Source organism: Schistocerca nitens, chromosome 9 (genome assembly GCF_023898315.1).
Source record: "Schistocerca nitens isolate TAMUIC-IGC-003100 chromosome 9, iqSchNite1.1, whole genome shotgun sequence".
Taxonomy (NCBI): Eukaryota; Metazoa; Arthropoda; class Insecta; order Orthoptera; family Acrididae; genus Schistocerca; species Schistocerca nitens.
This window is the reverse complement of record NC_064622.1, coordinates 466,137,019-466,160,403: the sequence shown is the minus strand read 5'-3', so window position 1 is coordinate 466,160,403 and position 23,385 is coordinate 466,137,019. Positions and strand designations below refer to the sequence as shown.

Genomic DNA, 23,385 nt, shown 5'->3' with positions numbered 1-23,385 from the left:
TACCTGTGCTCTTTTCCAATCATTTGGAACCCTCCGTTCCTCTAGAGACTTGCGGTACACGGCTGTTAGGAGGTTCTGTCGCGTACTCTGTGTAGAATCGAATTGGTATCCCGTCAGGTCCAGTGGACGTTCCTCTGTTGAGTGATTCCAGTTGCTTTTCTATTCCTCCTTGGACACTTATTTCGATGTCAGCCATTTTTTCGTTTGTGCGAGAAGGAACTGCAGTGCGGTCGTCCTCCGTGAAACAGCTTTGGAAACAGGTGTTTAGTATTTCACAGCTTTACGCGTGTCATCCTCTGTTTCAATGCCATCATCATCCCGGAGTGTCTGGATATGCCGTTTCGAGCCGCTTACTACTGATTCAACGTACGACCACAACGTCCTAGGATTTGATTTGATTTCCTGTCACGTCGGTACATGGAATTGTACTTTCGCATTCACCGGACGCTTCACGCATAGCCCTCCTTACGCTAACTTTGGACATCGTTTAGCGTCTGTTTGTCTGAGAGGTTTTGGCTGCGTTTCAACTTTGAGTGAAGCTCTCTTTGCTTTCGCTATAGTTTCCTAAACTTTGGTTGTTTGTACCGCGGTGGGTTTTTCCCATCCCTCGCAGTTTTACTCGGCACGTACCTGTCTAAGACGCATTTTACGATTGCCTTGCACTTTCTCCATAAACACTCAACATTGTCAGTGTCGGAGCAGACATTTGCGTTTGCATCTGCCTGGTAGTCTCAAATCTGCCTTCTATTACTCTTGCTAAACAGATAAACCTTCCTCCCCCCCCCCTTTTTTTTTGTTTTTTTTTGTTTTTTTGTTTGTATATTCCTACTAACGTCCATATTCAGCGATGCTGCAACGGCCTCTTGATCACTGGGTCCCTGTTCTGCACATACAGAGTCGACAAGTTCGGGGTCTGTTTGTCATCGGTAGGTCCACGATGTTATCTCCACGAGTCGGTTCTCTCTCTGTTTAATTGCTCGCGGCATTTTTCGTTCGGATGGTGCACTCAGTATACTGTCACTCGATGCTCTGTCCCTACCACCCGTCCTCAACATCTGGCACATTGAAATCTCCACCTAAGACTGTAACACGCTGCGGAAAGGAAAATGTATGTCCACATTTTCTCTCACTTGTTCGGCCACTAATGCTGCTGAGTCGCGAGGTCGGTAAAAGGAGCCAATTATCAACCTAGCTCGGCTGTTGAGTGTACCCTCCACCCACAATAGTTCACAGGAACCGTCCACCACTTCTACTTCACTACACAGGATAAACTACTACTAACAGCGACGAACCACTCCACCACCGGTTGCATGCACGCTATCCTTTCTAAAGCACCGTCTGTACCTATAACGATTGCAGCTTCGGCGCTTTCTATCAGCGCTTGACGTTCCGGTACTTTACCAACGCAGAGCTTCGACAGTTGACAATTACAATACCGATTGCCGCTTGGTCCCCGCATGTCCTGACCTTGCCCCGCGCCCGTTGCCCTTTCCGTACTTGCCCAAGGGCCATCCAACCTAAACAGAACCGCCCAGCCCACGCCACACAACCCCTGCTACCCGTGTAGCCGCTTGTTGCGTATAGTGGACTCCACCTAAGACTATATAACATAACATGCCCTAAGGCATTCGCGGTGTACACCACCCTAAGGTGAGGTGAGGTGAGGTTAGGTTAGGTTAGGTTAGGTTAGGTGGACGTGGGTTAGGTTAAGGGTTACAGTTAGGTTAAGCGTCAAAGTTAGGTTAAGCGTTCGGACGTGAGGCGTCAGGTGGCCGCACCTACCTTTACGGCCGGACATCTTAGGTTAGAGGTTAGGTTAGGTTAAGGCGCCGAGAGGTCCGCGGTCAGGTTACGTTCACCTTCGGGCGCCACACGTAGGTTTCAAAGGTGTGTCGGTCGGTCGTCGGCAAGCCGCAAAAACTACAGACGACGTCGACCAAACCGCCGCAAGACCGAGCAGGAGGCAGATATAAAACACACACACACACACACACACACACACACACACACACACACACACACAAAACAAAATTAAACACCACCCACCGGCCAAAGGGCACCAAAAACCACAAACCCGAGCACCACGTCGACCAGAGGCAACCCGCCGCTCACGCGACATGGCTGGCAACTAAGGGGCAAACGGCAACGGCGCTTTCCGCACCGGGCCGGATGCACGTACGACAACACCGCTACCCGTACGCAGGCCTCCCATTGCACACAGCCGCTCTGTGTTTGAACATCATCAATGGCGCGCCCGCGGCTCGTCGCGGGCGCAGCCATAACGCCGCCACTTTTGCACCAACACATTCACGCACCGCAAAACAGCTCGCCGACACAGCACAGCCGACAAACAAAAACAACCCGCGAGACGGGGGCGACAACGACAACAGCAGCAAACAACTCGCACCAAGCGTCCAACAGGTAACAAACGGACAAGCACAGCCTCTGCTAACGGCCACGACGCCAGCGGCACACTGCTCCTTTCCCGCCACACTCGATTTCACAACGCACGCACGCGACCCCGTCAACGACACCGACACGACACACGACGGGCTCCCTTCCCGCAACCTACACCTTTCCGCCACTACGCACAGCTCCACCCGACGCGCCCGTCGCAACGACACTACTGCACGCACTATCCACCCGCCTCCTCCTCTCCCCCCCCCCCTTCCCGTACACAACAACACAGCCAAAAACAACACTCACGACCCAAACATACTAACGACATGGCACGTGCATCGGCGCACACCCCAACCAGTCACCGTCGACAACCACACGCAAGGCACGAAACCGGCGTCCTTCCACGTTGCCATCAAAGCTGCACAAACAACCACAGGAGGAACCACCAACAACGGCCCGCCCGCCCGCCCGCCCGCCCCAATATTCTCCCACCCTCACCTCACGCCGCAACCACCAAACGCACATTCCCGCTCGCTACCACACACCTCTCGGCAGCCGCTTCGCAAACACATGACGTGACGTGACGTGACGTGACATCATCACATCACGGGCTACGCACGCACACCGACCCACTTTCCTGCCCTTCGCCCTCTTCTTTCCGACGCCTGCCTTCGGCCGAGCACACGTACGTGGCACAACGCCCAACACAGTCACACACAGTCGACAGGCGCACGCCCAGGCACGCAACGACGCAGCGCAGCAAAGGCGCCCGCAACACATACCTCCTCTCTCTTCTCGCCGCCGCCGCCGACCGCCCGCCAGCCAGCCACTCGCAATGTGCACTGCCAACCAGCCACACGTCCACCGCGCCGCCTCCGACCACCCGCCAGGGGGCGCTCACGTCCGCGACAACAGCGCGGCCCGCCGCCGGGCGGGCCCAGCCGAACCCAGCCCAGCCGGCGCGCGCTGCTCTGCACTCGGCGCGCCACACATCCTGCTGCAGACCGGGCTCGTCTCTCTGTACGCGTCTGCCCGCATCTCGTCTTCCTGCGCATCAACACAACGAGGCCGCGTGAGCAAACCCCCCCCGTCACAACGCCACATCACACACTGCCTTGTCTACCGCCGAAATGCACTCACCAGCCATCCGCTTCGTCTTCGTCTTGTTTACTCGTTGTTGTTGCAGCGGCGCACACAGCCCCGGCCGGCCGCATCCGAGGGTGGCCCGCCGCCAGCGTCTCCTCCTTGGGCACAGGTGCGGTGCCGTGCCGTGGCCGCCCATCCATCCAACCGCACGCATTTGCTGGCCGCCTCTGCTGCAGAAGAAGACAAAAAACGAAACGTACAAACATACACGCACCCACAGCGTGGCCACACACGGACGGGACCGACAGGCTCCAAGGCGACCAAAGGATAAAAACAAAATAAAAAAACAAAAAGACGCAAGCAAGCAACAAGCACAGGCTGTCGCCTCGCGCCTCTGTCCTTCCGCCCCCGCCCTTCTCTCCCACCACATGCCCACAAACACCACCGCCTCCCCCTCCCCGCACCTCCACATTCGCCCCCTCCATTTGTTCCTTTCTCGCTCTTCCCTTCTGTGTGTCTGCGTGCGTGCGCGGGCGGCGCCTCTCAACATCCGCCGGCCGTCCGTCCCGTTTTCGCCGTACCACACACGCCACCGCCTCCTCCCCGTCCACCACCGCCGCCCCTGTCCGCCCCGCACAACACCATACACCGCTGCTTGTCCTGGCCGTTGCCACCAAAGGCGCCAGCCGCAAACCGCGCCAACGCCGCAGCGCGCGTGCGTCCTTCCTTCTCCGTGCCGACGCGGCCTCTATTCCCGCACCCATTCGGCCGACGACACAGCCGTTGGGCTCCGCACTGCGCGTACCGGCGTTACGCACGCACACCCACCCCCCTCGCGAACGCACGACTCATTGTCTTTGTTGTTTCTCCTCTTTCTTAACGTCTTTGTTTGTTGTTTGTTGTTTGTTTTGTTTTTTGTTTTTTGTTTTTTTTTTCGTTTTTCCCCACCGCCACATGTGACACAATGCCGCCCTCCACCTTTCGTTCGTGGTTGCTTGCTTTGTTTCTCTTTCTCATTGGTACACGTCCGACGCGCTCCATTTCCACCACACCACGGCCATCAGCCTCCTCAACGGGCAGGCGCAGTGTGCCATTCTCCGGCGCACAAGCACACCGCGCGGTACTGGCGCGGCTCGCTCTCCTCGCCCCCACGCCACGCCACGCCACGCCACCGGTGCGCAGCAGCACATGTGATGTCTCGCAACACGACACGCGGTGCGCACACCCCGACCACGCGGCTCTAAAGGCATGGCACCGGCGACATGCGCCGCCCCAGCCACGCATCCGTCGTCTCACGTTGTTCACTGCCAGCCGCGTCGGAGGCTACAACCGCAACCACCACAACAACGGTCCCCCTCCCGGCAACACATTTGTTGCACAAACAAACACAACCGCCGAGCGCAGCGCAGCGCGAACCACCCACACGCGCCCTCCGCGTCTCCTTTCTCCTTTCGCCCCCTCCCATCTCCCGAATATGCCAGCAGCGCAGCGTTACGCGTGCCCCTCACCCGTCCACACTACCGCGAAACGAACACGCCTTCCGGGCCACCTGCAAGGGCACGCCCACCACCAAATACTGCCGTATTCACGGACGCAGTTCGCAACACGCAACGCACTCTCCACCTACCTTCTTTCTCTCGTCCCTTCTCTTTAAAAACAAAACAAACACACAAACCAACCACGGCTAACACACTTTTTCGCGACACCTTTGACTGCGTTATCTCGACCGTGACGGCAGCTATCGACCATCCATTCCCCACTACATACACACACACACACACACACATCATTCGCTACACCGCACACGAAACGGCAAGGGCAAGGCACTCTCTCATAGATTCTTCCTCCGAGCCATATCGGGCGAACGTTGGCATCCGGGAAGGCAATGCAATTCAGCCGTCACCACGGCCGACACTTGCAGCCGCGCCGTAAGCGCATGTCAGTGCGGCTGCAATGCACGGGAACGTTCCGTTGCTCTAGACAGCGCCTCTCCGTTTTTCCCCTGTCTCGTTTTCCGGTGATTGCTTCTCCTTCTTCTTTTTCTTCGTTTCGTTTCGTTTTATTATTTTCGTTCCCCTCCTCCACCATTGTTTCCGTCCCCACAGTTTTTTTTTTTGCTCATTCCACACGTTCTGCCCAGACAAGACATGACATCCGACCGATCACAGTCAGCCTTTCGTCACCGTTCGCAGCGCCGACGGTGCCACAGTGAGACGGGTGTTCAGACCGACACGTTGCCATGATGCCCATAGACAGCTACTCAGGGCCGCCGGATCGGATCACATCACATCACATCACATCACCGACAAACCGGCCATTTCACCGGGGGACACAGACAACCGCGTGTACGCCCATAACAACAAACAACGGCCGTCGTCGTCTACCGTCACTGAACCGAACACACGTGCACCTTGAATGACGACACCGGCGTGCGTGCGCACAACAAACAATCAATCATTCAAATCAACTGCAGAAACGGCTATCAAAATCAAGGGCCAAATAAATGGGTACACCACCGTGCGTGTCGCCTACCCCACCCGCCCGTACAATTCTTGCGTCTTCTTAATGACTAGTAAAGACACGTCCATTTTAAAACGTCACCAACACACCTCCACGCCGTACAGCAAAGGGAATAGTAGACGGCAACACAACATTTCACCCTCGCCATCATGTATGTATGTATGATGTGACAACAAACAAACCCGCAGACGGCCCTAACGGTGACATCCAACAATCGCGAGGGGTTTCAATTGCAGTCACGTGACTAACCGGGCAGACAGAGACAAAGAAAGGAAAGGAATCAGCGACACAGACAACACCTCCTGTCTATGTGTCGACAAACAACCAACCAACCAACCAACCACGCCAAGACTCGCGAGCACGCATAACCACCACCACCAGCTGCTTCGCAACCAACCAAACCGGGTAGCTATGCGCCGCCTCACACAAACAACAATTCCGCTCTTCCCGCAAAGGCAATTTGGTGGCCCTGAAAAGGGCCGTTTTGCCGCTCTCGCAACGGAGGGGAGCTCCCTAGAGCCTTAACCCCCTCACTTGGAGCTCGTGTACTTGGTCACCGCCTTCGTGCCCTCGCTCACGGCGTGCTTGGCCAGCTCGCCAGGCAGCAAGAGCCGCACAGCCGTCTGGATCTCGCGGGACGTGATGGTCGAGCGCTTGTTGTAGTGCGCCAGGCGAGACGCCTCGGCCGCAATGCGCTCGAAAATGTCGTTCACGAAGCTGTTCATGATGCTCATCGCCTTCGACGAGATGCCCGTGTCGGGGTGCACCTGCTTCAGCACCTTGTAGATGTAGATGGCATAGCTCTCCTTCCTCTTGCGCTTCTTCTTCTTGTCGCCCTTCGAAATGTTCTTCTGCGCCTTGCCAGCCTTCTTGGCGGCCTTCCCGCTAGTCTTGGGCGGCATCTCGAACGTACAGCAAGCAGCAAGCGCTCCGCTCTAGTCAGCGTCTCCCCACACAGTGGCACCCGCCGCTACCGCAACACCCCACCTTTACCAGCTCGCCCTGTTGCGGCCGCCGACCAATGGGGCGCGCGCGCAACCGGCCGCCGCACCCGAGCCCATAAAGGGACCCCCACCCTAGTCCCGCCGCCACGCCACAGTCGCTGAGATGTGCAGCCGCGAGAAGGACGTACCTGCGCCTGCTAGCGACGCGAAGGGTGTGGCAGATCGCCGTCCGGCCGCGCTTGCGCGGTCGGCGGCCCCATCTGGCCCCCCACTTATGACGTCCACTGCTATGGCTATGGATTTGACGGACACTACTCCGGAAACGTTGAAGACTGCGCTGTCTGCTCCGCTGCCAGATTCTGAAGATGAGAGCTCTACCGCCCCTCAGCCACGCGGACGCAGCGGGAAACAGAAGAGGAGGGCAACAGCTGCGACGGCCGCTGCTCGCAGCTCGCCGATTGAGAAGAGAGCCAAGCAAGATTTCGCCCCTGATGCCGACGGTTTTGTCCCGGCCCGGCGAACTGCAAGACGCATGCTGTCGTCGACGACGCCTCCAACTGCCGTCGCCAACTCATTCGACGCGCTCGATGACGCACCGGAACCCACGCCGCGCGTTCCTGCGCCGAAGAAAGACTCCCATCTTCCGCCGGTGGTCCTCCAGTTTCGGCCGCCCTATGGGGAACTGCAGAAGTTGTTGCGCAGCTGGACAACGGCCGTGTACACAGTGAAGCCTGCAGGGCGTGACCTGTACAGGGTCACACTCCGCACTGCCGATGACTATCGCCGGGTCACTCAGGAGGCGTCTGAGCGTGGTCTCCCTTTCTATACCCACGCTTCCGCGCCCGACAAGGTCCTGAAGATTGTCTTCCGCGACCTCCCGTTCAACATGGAAGCCGATCACCTGCATCGTGAACTCGCTGACCTGGGCTTCTACATCCGGACCGTCGTGAAGATGAAGTCGCCAAAATCACGTGAAGATATGCCGCTCTTCCTGGTCGTCTGCTCTGACACCGTGGAGAACCGCAAACTCTATCAATTGACGCGGGTCGCCGACGTTCCGGTTCAGACCGAGGATCTTCGCTCCCGGAGAGGCCCTGTGCAGTGCTTTCGCTGCCAGGGGATCAATCACGTCGCGCGCCACTGCTCTATGCCGGACAGATGCGTTAAATGCGCCGGCGCTCATGCAGGAAGTGCGTGCCCCCGTCCGCCCACCGAGAAGCCTACATGTGCACTCTGCGGCGGTGCTCACGTGGCCAGTTATCGTGGGTGTGAGGTGTGGAAGCGTGCCATCGCTCGACAACGTGGCCAAACACCAGCGCCACATCAGAAGAAGCCAGCAACGAGACGACCAGGCGTCTCTTTCGCGGCGGCAACGTCTGGGACGCCCTCCGCCTCCCCGGCTGCGTCGGTTGCTCCCGCTCCCGCCGCATCCGAGGCCGTGCCGACACCTGAGGCTCCTACACCTCCACCACAGCTGCCGGTGGCGGCACCGGGTACTGCCATTCCCGGGACGTCAGCCGGACCGCGCCCTGCCAACCGCCGGCGCGGGGGTCGTCGCCCTGTGGGTGCCCAGCGCTTGGCACCGTCCGTCGAGCAGCCCCAGGTGGGCTCTCACAGCGAAGCAGCCACGCCTCCCCCCTCCAGCGCCGGGGCCGCGCCAGCTGCCTCCACCGCCGACCTGGCCAACCTCGTCGCGCAGCTCACTGCCCTGGTGACCAGTGCTACGAAGTTGATTGAAGTCCTGTCGCAGCAACTCACCGCTGCAGTGCCGATGGCCTCTCCGGCCCCGACCGCTGTCAACACTCACCAGCCACACCATGGGCAGCGTTAGAGGGCTCACGGTCGTCGCGTGGAACGCCAACGGCATCCGCACTCAAGCTGGCGAACTACGCCAATTTCTCCGAGATGAAGCCGTCGACGTCTGCCTTATCAATGAAACACACCTGAAGCCTGGGGTCGACGTCAGGGCGGCGAACTACTCCAGCTATCGCACCGATCGATTGACGGCAGGTGGTGGGACAGCCGTCTACGTCCGCACTGGCATTCGTCACCATGTGATACAACTTCCACCACTGGCAACGCTGGAGGCCACTGGTGTCGTCGTTCACACCTCGGCGGGCGCCATCACGTTCGTCGCGGCCTATCGGTCGCCGTCTCGTCCCCTGGACCCTGCTGACATCGGTGCTCTGCTCTCCATGAGGGGGCCGGTGTTCGTCGCCGGGGACTTCAACAGTAAACATGTCTCCTGGAACTCCAGGATCACGAATGCCGCTGGCCGCTGCCTGCTCCGGGTAGCGGAACGTCACCATGCGCTTGTGGTGGGGCCGTACGACCCGACGATCTTCCCTGCCCGTGGCCTCCCAGATATAATTGACATCGCGGTCGTCAAGGGCATCCCTCTTCAGATCACCGCCACGACGAGGACGGCGCTGTCTTCGGATCATGTCCCTGTGGTTTTTGATATCGACCTAGATGCCCTTCAGCAGCCCAGGCGAGGTATCTCACTTGCTGGCATCGACTGGGACAGGTTTCAAGAAGCCGTGACGCACTCACTCGCCGCCGCGCCGCCCCCTGCGGAAGCTGGAGCGGACGAAGCACTTCTGCACTTCGCGGCATCGACGCTCGACGCTGCCGCTATAGCGACGCCGCCCCGACCTCGCCCTCCGCCTGACTACTCCCGCCAGCTGCCGCCGGACATCCTTGCGGCCATCACTGAGAAGAACCGGGTCTACCGGGAGTGGCAGCGGACGAGAAATGCCAACACGAAGCGCCTTCTCAACAGGATGCGTCGGGACATCAGGGCCGCCATCGAAGACCATCGCAACCGCGACTGGACCAACAAGGTCGCCACTCTTTGTCTTGAAGACGGCTCCGCCTGGCGGACGGCGAAGCGTTTCCTACGCCGCACGCAACGCATCCCTCCGCTGCTGGTTCATGGTCAGGCTGTCTGCGAACCATCTGCGAAGGCAGATGCCCTCGCAGACGTCTTCGAGGCCGCGTTTACGCCTATCGAAGACCCAGCTGACGCTGTCCACGACGCCCTGGTTGCTGACCGGCTCCCACGCTACCTGGAGGCACGCGACGACGACGACGTCATTGAGGAGACAACGGCGGAGGAGGTATCGTCCATCCTGCGTGCCCTGAACCCCAGGAAAGCTGCGGGCCCAGACGAAGTTTCTAACGCCCTACTTCAGAAGTTGCCGCCCGTGGCTGCCACTCATCTTGCCGACGTTTTTAATGTCATCCTCCGGTCCTGCAGTTTTCCTCAGTCCTGGAAGCATGCAGAAATCGTGGCGATTCCGAAGATGGGGAAGGATCTGCGGCATCCCGTGAACCACAGACCTATTAGTTTACTGCCGGCCGTCTCCAAGGTCTTTGAAAGGGTGTACATCAGGCGGCTGCAGCGCCACGTCGACGAGGAAGGCCTCCTGCCCGAAGAGCAGTTCGGATTTCGCAGGGGCCACTCGGCCATTCATCAACTCCTTCGGCTGGTGGAAGATGCGTTCGTCGCCCTCGAGCAGCGCGAGTTCTTCGGCGCGGTGTTCTTGGACGTGTCGCGCGCTTTCGACAGTGTGTGGCACCGCGGACTCTTGTTCAAACTGTTTGAACTTGGGGTCCCGACGTCGCACGTCCGTCTCATCGCTTCCTATCTTGCCGATCGGACCTTCCATGTGCGGGCCGCGCAGGGCTTGTCCTCCGTCCGCCGCATCAACGCCGGTGTGCCACAGGGCTCGGTCTTGGGGCCACTCCTGTACTCGCTGTACACGTCTGATGCGCCGAAGATCGACCGTGTGCGGCTCGCCCTGTACGCGGATGACACGGCTCTCTATACCAGGAGCCTCAATGCCGCCGTCATGCGCCGCCGTCTGCAGCTCGCCGTTGACACCCTGGCAGCCTGGGCAGTCAGGTGGCGTCTCCAATTCAACGGTGTCAAGACCCAGTTCCTGATCGTCACCAGGCGCCTTGTTCCTGCAGGTTTTCAACCGCTCACCGTCGGTGGAAGCCCTGTCCCGTGGCGCCCAACGGCGCATTACCTCGGCGTCACCATCGACCGCCGACTCACGTGGGTTCCGCATATCCGCGAAGTGAAGGCCAAAGTGCGGAACCGGCTCCGCACCCTGTACCCGTTGCTGAACCCCGACTCCCAACTACCACCGCGGCTGGGCATCACCCTGTACAAGGCGCTGCTCCGTCCTGTACTCCAATACGCCGCGGTCGTCTGGGGGAACGCCGCCGACACGAACCTGAAGAAGCTGGAGACACTGCAGAACCGCATCCTTCGGCTCGCCCTACACCTGCCTTACGATTTTCCCACCGCTCATCTTCACGACGTCGCGGAAGTGCCTCTGCTCCGCGACCTCTTCCAGACGACCGCCCGCACCTTTTACGACCGTGCTGGCCGGTCGCACAACGCCGAAATCCGGACGCTGGGCCGCAAACTGCCGCGCAGCGTCGCCACCCGCTGGCCACACCTGCTCGCTATATAGCTAGCTCTGCAGACCTGTGCTGAGGAGACACCCCAGAAGACAACCCACATATGAAGACGCAACATCAGCATGCATGGGAGGCAAAGCATTAACTGCTGCGAACTCCATCATACATCGGAGGCAAAGTTATCTCCGTGCCGATCCACGCGAGCTCCCGCCGCCACGCAGAGACGCAGAGACGCAGACGCAAGCTAAGGAAGCAAGCTAAGCAAAATTGTCGATGTTATTTCTCCGAGTAGTGCTAGGCGAGTTTTCCGGACAGCCGGAATAGGGACTGATAGTTAGGGAAAATAGTAAGTCAGGGCCCCGTTCACGTCGGCCAGCCCGCGCTTACTGAGACAAAGGCATAGAATCAGGACAAGAGATAGAACCCGCGAATAGGATTAAAACACAAGACAGAAAGGTCACACAAAAACCCAACATGTCGAAGCAAACTGAAAGGCCAAGACAGAAACGGAAGCTAAACAAACAAACGGACGCGGAACCACCAAACCTCATGACTCAACAGCCAGAAAATCACACAAACAAAAACACCGAAGACCTACACCAACACCCGCGCACAAATGATACCACAGGGGAACCATATCAGCATACAAACCAAATTGCGGAGGAGCCGCACCAGCCCCCTCTTACTGAGGAAACTCTGGACCCCAGTCAGCCCCTCATCAGCGTAGTTATAAAAGGCAATGAACACGACGGCTACTTCACAAAGGTAAAATCGAGAAGGAAAAGCCACACGAGCGACACCTCGTCGGATGAGGAAGAACCGCCAATCACCCATGCCCAGAAATACGCGGTGAGACTGACAAACCTTGAGAAAGTGGAAACTACAAAATCTCTGTATACAAAACTAAAGCAAGTCAATCTCGCCGCGGATATCTTGGACATCAAACTTAACAGAAACGGGAGCGCTGTCCTAGTAAGCCGAAATCCAAATCTCGAAGAACTCACAATAAAAAAGCTTAAAACACACTGTAGGCCCGAAATGAGAGTACAGTCAATCAAGCTCTCCGAAATAAACCAAGAAACAACAAGACCAAAGTCTTTCTCACCAAGCCTGAGTGTCGTAATCACTAAAGTTGACTTTGATGTGACAGAAGGCGACGTAGAAGAGGCGCTCAGAGAAATAAACCTAAAATTCGAAAGAGTGGTCAGAATCCGCTCCAGGGCGACAGGAAACCCAATCGCAAAAATGCGAGTGATCACCCGCGACCAGACAACAGTGGATTCGCTTCTAGCAAACAACCTCAAAATGCACTGCAAGGTCCACGAGGTAGAGACATCAAATCTCCCCCCTCCCCAACCAGCGCAATGCGCCAAGTGCCACAGCTACGAACACCTAACCAGCAACTGCAAAAAACCACCTGTCTGCAGTAAATGCGCCGGTCAGCATTTTAGCAGCAGCTGCACCACAAAAGACTCCACACCCAAATGTCAAGGCTGCGGAGGTGAACACCTTGCAAACGACGTTAGATGTCCGCTTAGACCAAAGGAACCTGCATCATTTGAAACCACAGCCCCAGTCCGCTGCATCAACAGCCCAGCTGAAAAAGAGGCAAATTCCGACGACGAAAAATACGTACAGATTAACGACCTACTTAGAGCTGTCACCACTGCGCTCATCAACATACTACCTGAGCGAAAGGGCAAAGTTGAAACAGCCATTAACGACATAGCCAAGAAATTCTTCAACAGAAAAATTGCTGCCACACAAAGCTGGAGCTCTTTGCACATACATATAAGTGACATGCCAACAGAACATCATTCCTCAATCGCGCCACCAAAGTTAACGCCCCAAAGACACGCCCAGTCGCAACCTCGAGAAACGACTCTAAAGATACCCCCTGCGCAATCAGACGAAAGTGCAGTACCGGCAGTCGCCCAAACAGGCGGAGAACAGTAGAAAAGCAACACTCCCCCCTCCAAAAAAGACCCCACAGTTTCACCAGGGACAAGATGGCTACCAAGGATAGAGAAGACACTACCGAAGGCTCCGTCATTGCCTTCGTTAACTCAAATGGGATAAGAACGAAAAAGAACCTCATTGAACACCTAATTGAAAGTGAAAACATCAGTCTGCTAGGAATAGCAGAAACGAAGGCAACTGACATCCCAATAGACATCAAAAACTTCACCTGCCACAGGTTTGACAACCCGCAAACTGGAAGACACAGGAATGGAGGAGTAGCTATTCTACACAACAAAGATTTCCCAGCCACTCGGATAGATATCCCAGAAACATTCAAAAACATACAGGCTGTTATACTCAGAACCCAGACAAAAACCAGGAAAACGGTCCATATAACAACAATGTATACTCCACCAAAAACAAACATCAGAGAAGATTTCCTTAGATACCTTGCAAGCCTAGGCACAAACATTATCATGGGCGATTTTAACGCACGTTCAACCATGTTCGGGGATACAGATACCAACATAAATGGCAGAACATTGGAAAAACTCTTTGAAACAAGTAACATCAAAAGAGTGGATAATAGACAACCAACCTTTATCAATCACAGAGGATCCTCCATCCCTGACCATATACTTTTCACTACCACAATAGAAAAACAAATAACCACCCATTGGGTTGGAAACAGTATAACAAGCGACCATCTTCCTATTCTAATAAGAACAACCTTATTTAATGCCACAAAGATTCATACAGACACAAAAATAATTTACGACATCAAAAACATGGATGTCAAAAAATACCAGCAAAGCCTAGAAACAAACTTACCAGGAACTGAATCCATTATCACAGCAGACGAACTAAACGAATATAACAAAATCGTAATAGCCGCAATAACACAAGCGGAAAGAGACACTGCACCTACAAAAAGGATTAAACCAGGCCTCAGCAGAATCCCAGAACATATATTAGCCACCATCAAATTAAAGAGAAGAACATACAGACAAATGAAACGAACTCAAGGAGACGAACATAGAATAGAATGGAACAGGCTTAACAATTTGGTCAAGAGGCAGCTGGCGGAAATCAGAGCCCAAAAATGGGAAAGAACGTGCCAATTCTTAGACCATAAACAATCAACAAGATTCTGGAACACCTTCAAACAAATTACTGGCGCAAAAACAAGAAACGATCCACCACTTGAAAACGAAGGAAATATAATCACAGACAGTCAGGAAAAAGCGGAAATTTTTAGAAAAGTCCTTATGGACACACATCAAATACCAGAAGACCCACTCTTTAACTTCTCTTACAAAAATGAAGTCGACAAACAAATAGAAAGCACAATAGCGGCCCCAGAGGTACTCGATGAAGAACAGACCTCACTCCTCCAAGAAATAACAGACGAGGAAATAGAACTAGCGTTAAATAAAGGCAAAAACTCCGCCCCCGGCCTGGACGGAATAACCAGACAACACTTAAGACTGGCACCAAAGAAAGCCCTAGCCACATCACTCCACTGTCTTTTCAATGCTGCACTAAATCTTAGACAAATTCCGACACAATGGAAAACAGCAAAAATAATTATGATCCCTAAACCGGGGAAACCAGTCAACAAACCGACATCATACAGGCCAATCACCTTATTACCAGTAATAGGAAAATGCTTCGAAAGCATCCTGCAAAATCGCCTACAACATCATACGGAGAAACGAAATATAATACCGAACATTCAAGCTGGTTTTAGGAAACAACACTCTACAATAGATCCAATCCTGAGGCTAGTCAATCATATTACAAAAGCCATCAACAGCCTAGACTGTGCATCAGCCCTATATCTTGACATCGAAAGGGCATTTGATAGAGTGTGGCATAATGGCCTATTCCACAAGCTAATAGATTTTGGTGTACCCAGACAACTAGTCCAGCTTATTAAGACCATCCTAAACAATAGACCGTCAGCTGTTTCAGTAGAAGGCAAATTTTCAAATATGTTCTCACCAGAAGCCGGTGTACCACAGGGGGCCATACTATCACCGCTGCTATACAGCATATACACAGCAGACATACCTCGCCCTAACCATTGGAATGAAGGCCTCGCACTATATGCTGATGACACAGTATATTGGTGTCACGAGAGGACAACGGAAGAACTGCTACTCACAAACACCACATACCTAAAAAGGCTAGAAGAATGGCTTAGCCAATGGCTAATTAAACCAAATGCCCTTAAAAGCCAGCTGGTGGTCTTCAGACACCGAAATTACACACAAAACCGACAACAAAAACCAGAAAATGTCAGACTACAGTTATGGGGACAAGAAATACAAGCAACAAAGAACGCAAACTATTTAGGCCTCGTTATGGACTCCACCCTCTCATGGAAACCACACATAAATAAGGTGATTACAAAAGCCAGGAGGAGAGAAGGACTGCTTAAGTTGATCAAAGGCAGATTCAACGGAGCCCCAAACGACACGCTAGTATATACATATAAGTCACTTATTAGACCAGTTCTAGAATACGCAGCACCAGTATGGATAGCAAACGCATACCAAACCAATAGGATACTAAGTACAGAGAGGCGCATCCTAAGAATAGCCACAAGATCTGGCACCTACACAAGAAACAGTGAAGTTTATGACACAGCAAAAATCACAACGCTAAAAAGTCGACTTATCAAACTGACAAGCAAGATTGGCCTGAACAGACTGCACTCCAGCACATTGACAACTGAGCTACTACAAGAAAACATCATCACTTTCGACTTCCCCAAATACCAATATAAATATCCGACACACACTATAATACAATGCATTAGAGACACACAAGAAGACTTAGAAGATTTGGACAAACTTAACATACAGACAGGACCAGAAGATAATATTGGACACTTACTAGAAGAAGGCTAAATTAGAATCAAAGAAAAGATCAAGAAGACAATCAAAACTGAAATCAATAATCCCAGGTGAGGTTTTAGAGGGGTTTCCCTCACCTGTAAGGCAAATGCCGGGTTTATAAACCACCCCCTCAGAGAAAGACTCAGAGAAAGATACAGAAAGAAAGAGCATATGTAAAGCATATATAACATAAGCAAGTATAAATCAAATTAATCGATCATCACCCATTCCCAAACTACAAATAAATGGAGCCCCAACAGCATAAATATCCTACGGCTGAAAAGAGCAAAGCTCTAACACCAGCCCGCTCTCTCTCATGAGAGAGAATGAAAGATGCAAAAAAAAAAAAAAAAAAAAAAAAAAAAAAAAAGCACTCCGCTGCTCGACTCGCTGCGGCTCGCACCGTTACGTTACGTGTTTCAACTAGCCAAACGCCATGTCCGGACGCGGAAAGGGAGGCAAAGTCAAGGGCAAGTCAAAGTCCCGCTCAAGCAGGGCTGGGCTCCAGTTCCCGGTCGGCAGAATCCACCGCCTCCTGCGCAAGGGAAACTACGCCGAGCGCGTCGGCGCCGGGGCGCCCGTCTACCTCGCCGCCGTCATGGAGTACCTCGCGGCTGAGGTGCTCGAGCTGGCCGGAAACGCGGCCCGCGACAACAAGAAGACGCGCATCATCCCGCGCCACCTGCAGCTCGCCATCCGCAACGACGAGGAGCTCAACAAGCTCTTGTCGGGCGTCACCATCGCACAGGGTGGTGTCCTGCCCAACATCCAGGCCGTCCTGCTGCCAAAGAAGACCGAGAAGAAGGCCTAAACAGAGAGCGCGGCGCTGCGCTTGCGTGCTCCCTGCACGCAAACGCGCCTGCCTTTGCCTTGCCGGCTCGGCTCACAACAATCGGCCCTTTTCAGGGCCACCACACAAACCTACGTCCAAAGCAAAGTTTCCGTCGTCCGTGCTCGCCGCACTTTACACAACACGTCCACATACATACATTGCACAGCCAGCGCCGGCGCACGTCCGCCATCTTGTCCACAGCCCGTGTGGCCGAACGCGCACACATTTTGTCGTTTCTCTCTTTTTGTCTTTTTTGTTTCTGCACCCCTCCGCGCACGCACAGAGTCGCGTTCCAAACGACAACGACATCGATACACCGATAATGTGATGATCATTGTTAGCATTATAATGTTTCAATTAAAGGGGCGCGCGTGGCACAGACAAAAAAACCAAACAGCTGATCCGATCGATCGATCGATCGATCCGGCCCGCCCGCCTATGCCCACGCCACAAACAAACAACAAACCACGCACACACTGGACTCAGCCGCGCCCATCGCGTCAAACTCAAAAACTAACGCACGCGCAGCAGCAACAACAACAACAACAACACGCACAGGCAACACAGACTCTTTCGCACTTTTCAATCTCCGAACAGTGTGGTGGCCCTGAAAAGGGCCGTTTTCGTCTCTCCCACCAAGCACGGGCACGGCACGGCCGCGGGAAGGCCACAACGCAGCACAGCACACCGGCTGGCTGGCTGCCTGCCTGCCTAACCGCCGAAACCGTACAGGGTGCGCCCCTGCCTCTTCAGGGCGTACACCACGTCCATGGCCGTCACAGTCTTGCGCTTGGCGTGCTCAGTGTACGTCACCGCGTCGCGGATCACGTTCTCCAGGAACACCTTCAGCACTCCGCGGGTCTCCTCGTAGATCAGACCAGAGATGCGCTTCACGCCGCCCCTGCGAGCCAGGCGGCGGATGGCGGGCTTCGTGATGCCCTGGATGTTGTCGCGCAACACCTTGCGGTGCCGCTTGGCGCCACCCTTGCCCAGCCCCTTTCCTCCCTTGCCGCGGCCTGTCATTCTTCTTCTTCTTCCTTCCTCCTCCTCAAAGCAAGCAAGCGAAAAAACACAAGCGCCAGCTCCTCACCCGGCGCTAGCGAGTCGGCTACGGTGCGAGCTCTCTGCCGCCGCCCCCCTATATAGACTCTGGCCCGCCCTCCCCCCACCACGCGCACCGAGGGCATATAAGCGCGGCGCGGGGCCGCGCGGGCCCGTTGTCAAGGCAGCACCGGACGCTTCGTGTACCGCACGCACCTCCACGCCGCTAACCGCTATGGCCCGCACAAAGCAAACGGCCCGCAAGTCCACCGGCGGAAAGGCGCCGCGCAAACAGCTCGCCACCAAGGCGGCGAGGAAGAGCGCGCCCGCCACCGGCGGCGTCAAGAAGCCCCACCGCTACAGGCCGGGCACCGTCGCCCTGCGGGAAATCAGGCGCTACCAGAAGAGCACAGAGCTGCTCATCCGCAAGCTGCCGTTCCAGCGCCTAGTGCGCGAGATCGCCCAGGACTTCAAGACCGACCTGCGCTTCCAGAGCTCCGCAGTCATGGCCCTGCAGGAGGCCAGCGAGGCCTACCTCGTCGGCCTCTTCGAAGACACCAACCTGTGCGCAATCCACGCCAAGCGCGTCACCATCATGCCCAAGGACATCCAGCTCGCGCGCCGCATCCGCGGCGAGCGCGCCTAGAAACCGCGCCGCGCACGCGCGCCCGCCCAACAAAAACGGCCCTTTTCAGGGCCACTAACATCTCTCCGTCGCGAGCAAAACTTTTGTCGGTCTTGCCGCCCCGCAAAACAACAACAACCAATTCCCCTCCCGTCCACAGCCGCTCTCGCCAACAATCGACGTCACTCCCATCCCTCACAATACACACACACACAACAGCCGGACGACGTCACCACACACCACGGGTGGCTGGCCGCCGCCGTCTCCGAGGCGCGCGCACGCTACGCTACACTACAACGTCAACGCCACCGCGCCTTCCCAATTCCCGCCGGCCACTTCCACGTCTCACGTCCCCCCGCCGCTTTGAGAGAGAGAGAGAGAGAGACACAACACACACACAAAAGACACGACATCCGCAAAGCAAGCAAACACACAAACAAACAAGAGTCTCCAGAAACATACATGAGCAACCAAACGTCGGCCGCCGCAAAAAGAACAACTACAACAACAACAAAAACAAAAAAAAAAAACAAATAAAATAAAATAAAAAGACCAACAAACGGCCACAACCGCTCCGCTACCGCGCGCCGCCGCCTACCGCCACCGGCACCACAATCCAACCACCACGGCACGCAAACAGTACCCACAAGGGTCACACACACACACACACACACAACCAACCAACCAACCAACCAACCACACCGGCGCATGCACGACAATCAACGCCTTCCCGACGTCCTTTGATGGCCCTGAGAAGGGCCGTTTTGGGCCGCGCGACAGCCGCAGCCGTGCCATCGCGCGCCACTAAGACGACGCGGGGGAGGGCGGTGGGGGACGACGGCGTCAAGCGCCAACCCCTCTCCCTTGCCTTTCTTTAACTTTACTACTTTACTTCTTCTTCTTGGGCGACGCCTTCGCCTTAGACGGCGTCGTCGCCTTCTTCGGGCGCGGCGCCTTCGGCTTCTTCGTCGGAACCTTGGCGGCCTTCTTCGCCTTCGACGGCGACTTGGCCTTGGCCGGCTTGGCCGCAGCCGCCTTCTTCGCACCCGCGGGAGCCGCCGACGCCGCAGACGCCTTCTTGGCGGCGCCCGCCTTCCGACCGGTCGCCGCCTTCACGCCACCAGCCTTCTTTGCGCCGGCCGCGCGGCCGCCCTTCTTCTCCTTGCTGGCCGGAGCGGCGCGCTTCTTCTTCGCACCGCCGGCACGAGCCTTGCCGCCCTCGGCCGCCCCGCCGCCGGCGCCGGCAAGCTTGAAAGAGCCGGACGCGCCCTTCCCCTTCGTCTGCACCAGCTCGCCAGCCACGACGGCCGACTTGAGGTACTTCTTGATAAAGGGCGCCAGCTTCTCCGCGTCCAGCTTGTAGTGCGCGGCAATGTACTTCTTGATCGCCTGCAGCGACGAGCCGCCGCGCTCCTTCAGACTCTTGATGGCGGCCGTCACCATCTCAGAGGTGCGCGGGTGCGCAGGCTTGGCGCGCGGCTTCTTCGCAGACGCCGCAGACTTGGCCTTCTTCGTCGTGCCGGTGGCGGCGGGTGCCGCAGCAGTCTCGTTCGTAGCCGCCTGATCTGCCATTATTTCGACGGACGACGCGCGTACACACAACAACAGAACAGCGAGAGAGAGCGGCGAGCACGGCAGAGAATAGCCGCCGCGCCACTACCACTACCACTGTTGTACCTTACGGGTCTGCCCTGACCCGTGCAGTAGCAGGCTAAGCAGTGTACTGCTATTCCTGCATGAGCCTCTGGCGGTGGTTATGGAGGCCTCACTTTATGGATTGTCCTGACTGTCAGAAAGTCTGACATAGGTTGGATGTTTCTTCATGAATTCGATTATTCCCTCCATGGTGATGTTCTTCCCGAGCTCCAGGAATTCCTGGTGTCCTGGGTGCTGTTTTACTTCCGGATCCATGTTCCTAGTCATCGCGTCCAGGTCTGAGGCCTTAACGAGGAGTTCCGCAGCCAGGGCTGCTTCCTCGAAGAGGTATTCCCAGTCCGAGGGCGTGAAGACGGCATGCTGGTTGATGATGTTCAGGTCCTTCCTCGATACCAGTCCTCTGAAAGCCTTGTTGTTCCTGACTGGTCCGTAGGGCTGGTGAGGAAGGGCCGGCTTCGTCTTGTCGGGTGGAGTAAACGGATAGGGGTTATCCAGGTGCGGGTATGTCCCGTCACGAAGAGACGCGGCGACCTTCTGCAGCACAGGCTGCACGCTGGCCGCTGTAGGGAGCGGCAGCCATTCAGCCTCCGCCGCAGCAAGTGGGGGTGTCTCTGTGTGCGCCTCCTCGTCGTGTGCCCGCGGCTCGACCTCCACTTCAGGAGGGAGAGCAGGCTGCTCCACTTCCATGGGTGCCTCTACGACGCCCGTCTCGTCAACTGGCGGCGCAGGTGGCTCCGTCTGGGTGGAGGCGTCGACCTCCGCTGGTCGACTCGCAGTGGAGCTGGCTGTAGGGGTGGACGACTTCTTGAGGACCCGCAGCTCCTCACGCAGCTGTTGCAGCTGGCGGTGAACAGCTACGAGTTCCTCCTTCATGGCGGCCCTCTCGGCCGCAAGGGCGGCGTGGAAGGCGGCCAGTGCGTCATCCGAGGCGGCTTCGCGACGGCACGGTCCACCTCTCCCGCGGGAACGGGGGGGTGGGACGTCCGTCTCGACGCCAGGCACCTCTGCAGGTACCTCAGCAGGGCGTGGGAAGACCATCTTGCCTCGGTAGCCCCGCACGTAGGCGCAGCTGCGCGCGTTTGCGGCGTGGGCACCGCCGCAATTCACGCACTTGGCAGCCGCACCGCGGGGCTTGGTGCAGTTGCGTGTGTCGTGTGCCTCAGCACACTTCAGGCACGCCAGACTGCCCCTGCACACTTTGGCAATGTGTCCCAGCCTTTGGCACCGAAAGCATTGCTGCTCAGTGCGCGGTTTCTTCTTGTGTCGTCTGCGTCCGCGGTCCTTGCCGATCACTTCGGCCAGGAACTCCAGTGCGGCCACAAACTTGCTTCCCTTCCTGCGTCCAGCCATACCGGATGCGTAAGCGTGTGGAGATGCGTGCGCGCCGGCGTCTTCTGCTGCCCCGTGTGCAACGTGCCTGTGCGCTCCGTCCGTAGCCGCCGCGCCGCCAGGCCCAGCCAGTGTCGCGGGCGGGCGCGGACGGCCGAGAGAGCGGCCGCCACTCTGCGCGCCGCCGCGCCGCGCCTCCCGCGCTTGCTACCGCCCAACGTCCGACAGCCTGTGCGGACCAGCCCCAAACCTGCGCCGCAACCACCCGCGCCATTCAAACCACCGAGGATGGGGCTACACACGGCCACACCACAGTCGCCAACCAGTCGCCACGGCAGCGCCGCAAACCACGGCCAAACTGCAGCTACCGCGCGCTACAGCCTGGCTCGGCCCGCCGAGAATCGCCGCCCCCGCCCAAATGCCGCCCCCACAGCCCCAGCCGACGACCCGCCACAATGGCCAAACCTTCGGCAAAACTGGCGCACCGTCGCCGCGCCAGCCCGGCCAGCGCGGCCGCCGCCACAGCCACACAAGCGGAGGCGTGCGGCGATGACGGCCGTGCAAACGCACCTCCGCCGCCCCATCGCCCTCCCACCGTTTCCCGATCGGCCCGCGGCCGTCGGGCCACCTCGCCCGCCAACATTCGCGCCCGTTTCTCACAAAATTGCCCGCCGCAAAACAAAAACGAGCGCCGCCTGCGCAACATGGGCACCGGCCAACCGAGGCGCCGCCGCCCCTCGCCGCTTTCAGCGAGGGTGGCTAACCGCCATCCGCAACTACAGACGCACCGAATCTGCCTTCAAAAGCACACACCGACAGCCGACCTCTAACATTTAGACTCCGCAAGCCACCCAACGGTGTGTGGCGGAGGGCACTTCACGTGCCAATGTCATTTACCTCCCTTTGCTGTTCCAGTCGCGTATGGTTCGCGGGACGAACCGACAGTCTGCAAAAAAAAACGCCTCCGTGCGCGCTCGAATCCCTCTAACCACATCCATTCGTGATCTCCTCGGGAGGTATACGCAATATATTCGATACCCCATCCAGAAACGCAATATCTCGAAACCTGGCGAGCAAGCTACACCGCGATGCAGAGCGCCTCTATTGCAGAGTCTGCCGCTTGGGTTTGTTAAACATCTCCGTAACGCTATCACGGTTACCAAATGACCCTGCGACGAAACGTTGGATCGTCTCCGTCGCCTCCGTCAACGCGACCTGGTACGGATCCCACACTGATGGGCAACACTCACGTATAGGTCGAACGAACGGGTGTTTTGTAAGCCACCTCCTCCTTTTGTTGATGGACGACATTTGCTACGCATTCTCCCAATAAATCGCAACCTGGTACCCGCCTTACCAACAATTACTTTTGTTTGTTTTTTTGTTAATATGATGATCATCCCACTCCCAATCACTCCGCACGCATACTCCCAGATATTTTACAGACGTAACTGCTACCAGTGTTTGTCCCGCTATCATATAATCAATCATACAATAAAGGGTCCTTCTTTCTATATTATTCGCAATACATGTTAAGGGACAGTTGCCACTCCCTGCACCACGTGCCTATCCGCTGCAGATCGTCCTGCATTTTTCGCTGCAACTTCTCTGTATACTACAGCATCATCCGCGAAAAGACGCATGCAACGTCCG

General features: G+C 56.5%; 1 protein-coding gene across 1 annotated transcript; it reads left to right on the top strand.

Moving 5' to 3' along the window:
* Nucleotides 1-7,113: 7,113 nt before the first annotated feature.
* Nucleotides 7,114-8,781, top strand: LOC126204344 (nascent polypeptide-associated complex subunit alpha, muscle-specific form-like). Its single transcript, XM_049938722.1, has 2 exons — nt 7,114-7,991; nt 8,208-8,781. The coding sequence occupies exons 1-2, from the start codon at nt 7,114-7,116 to the stop codon at nt 8,779-8,781; spliced, it is 1,452 nt and encodes a 483-aa protein (XP_049794679.1).
* Nucleotides 8,782-23,385: the final 14,604 nt, after the last annotated feature.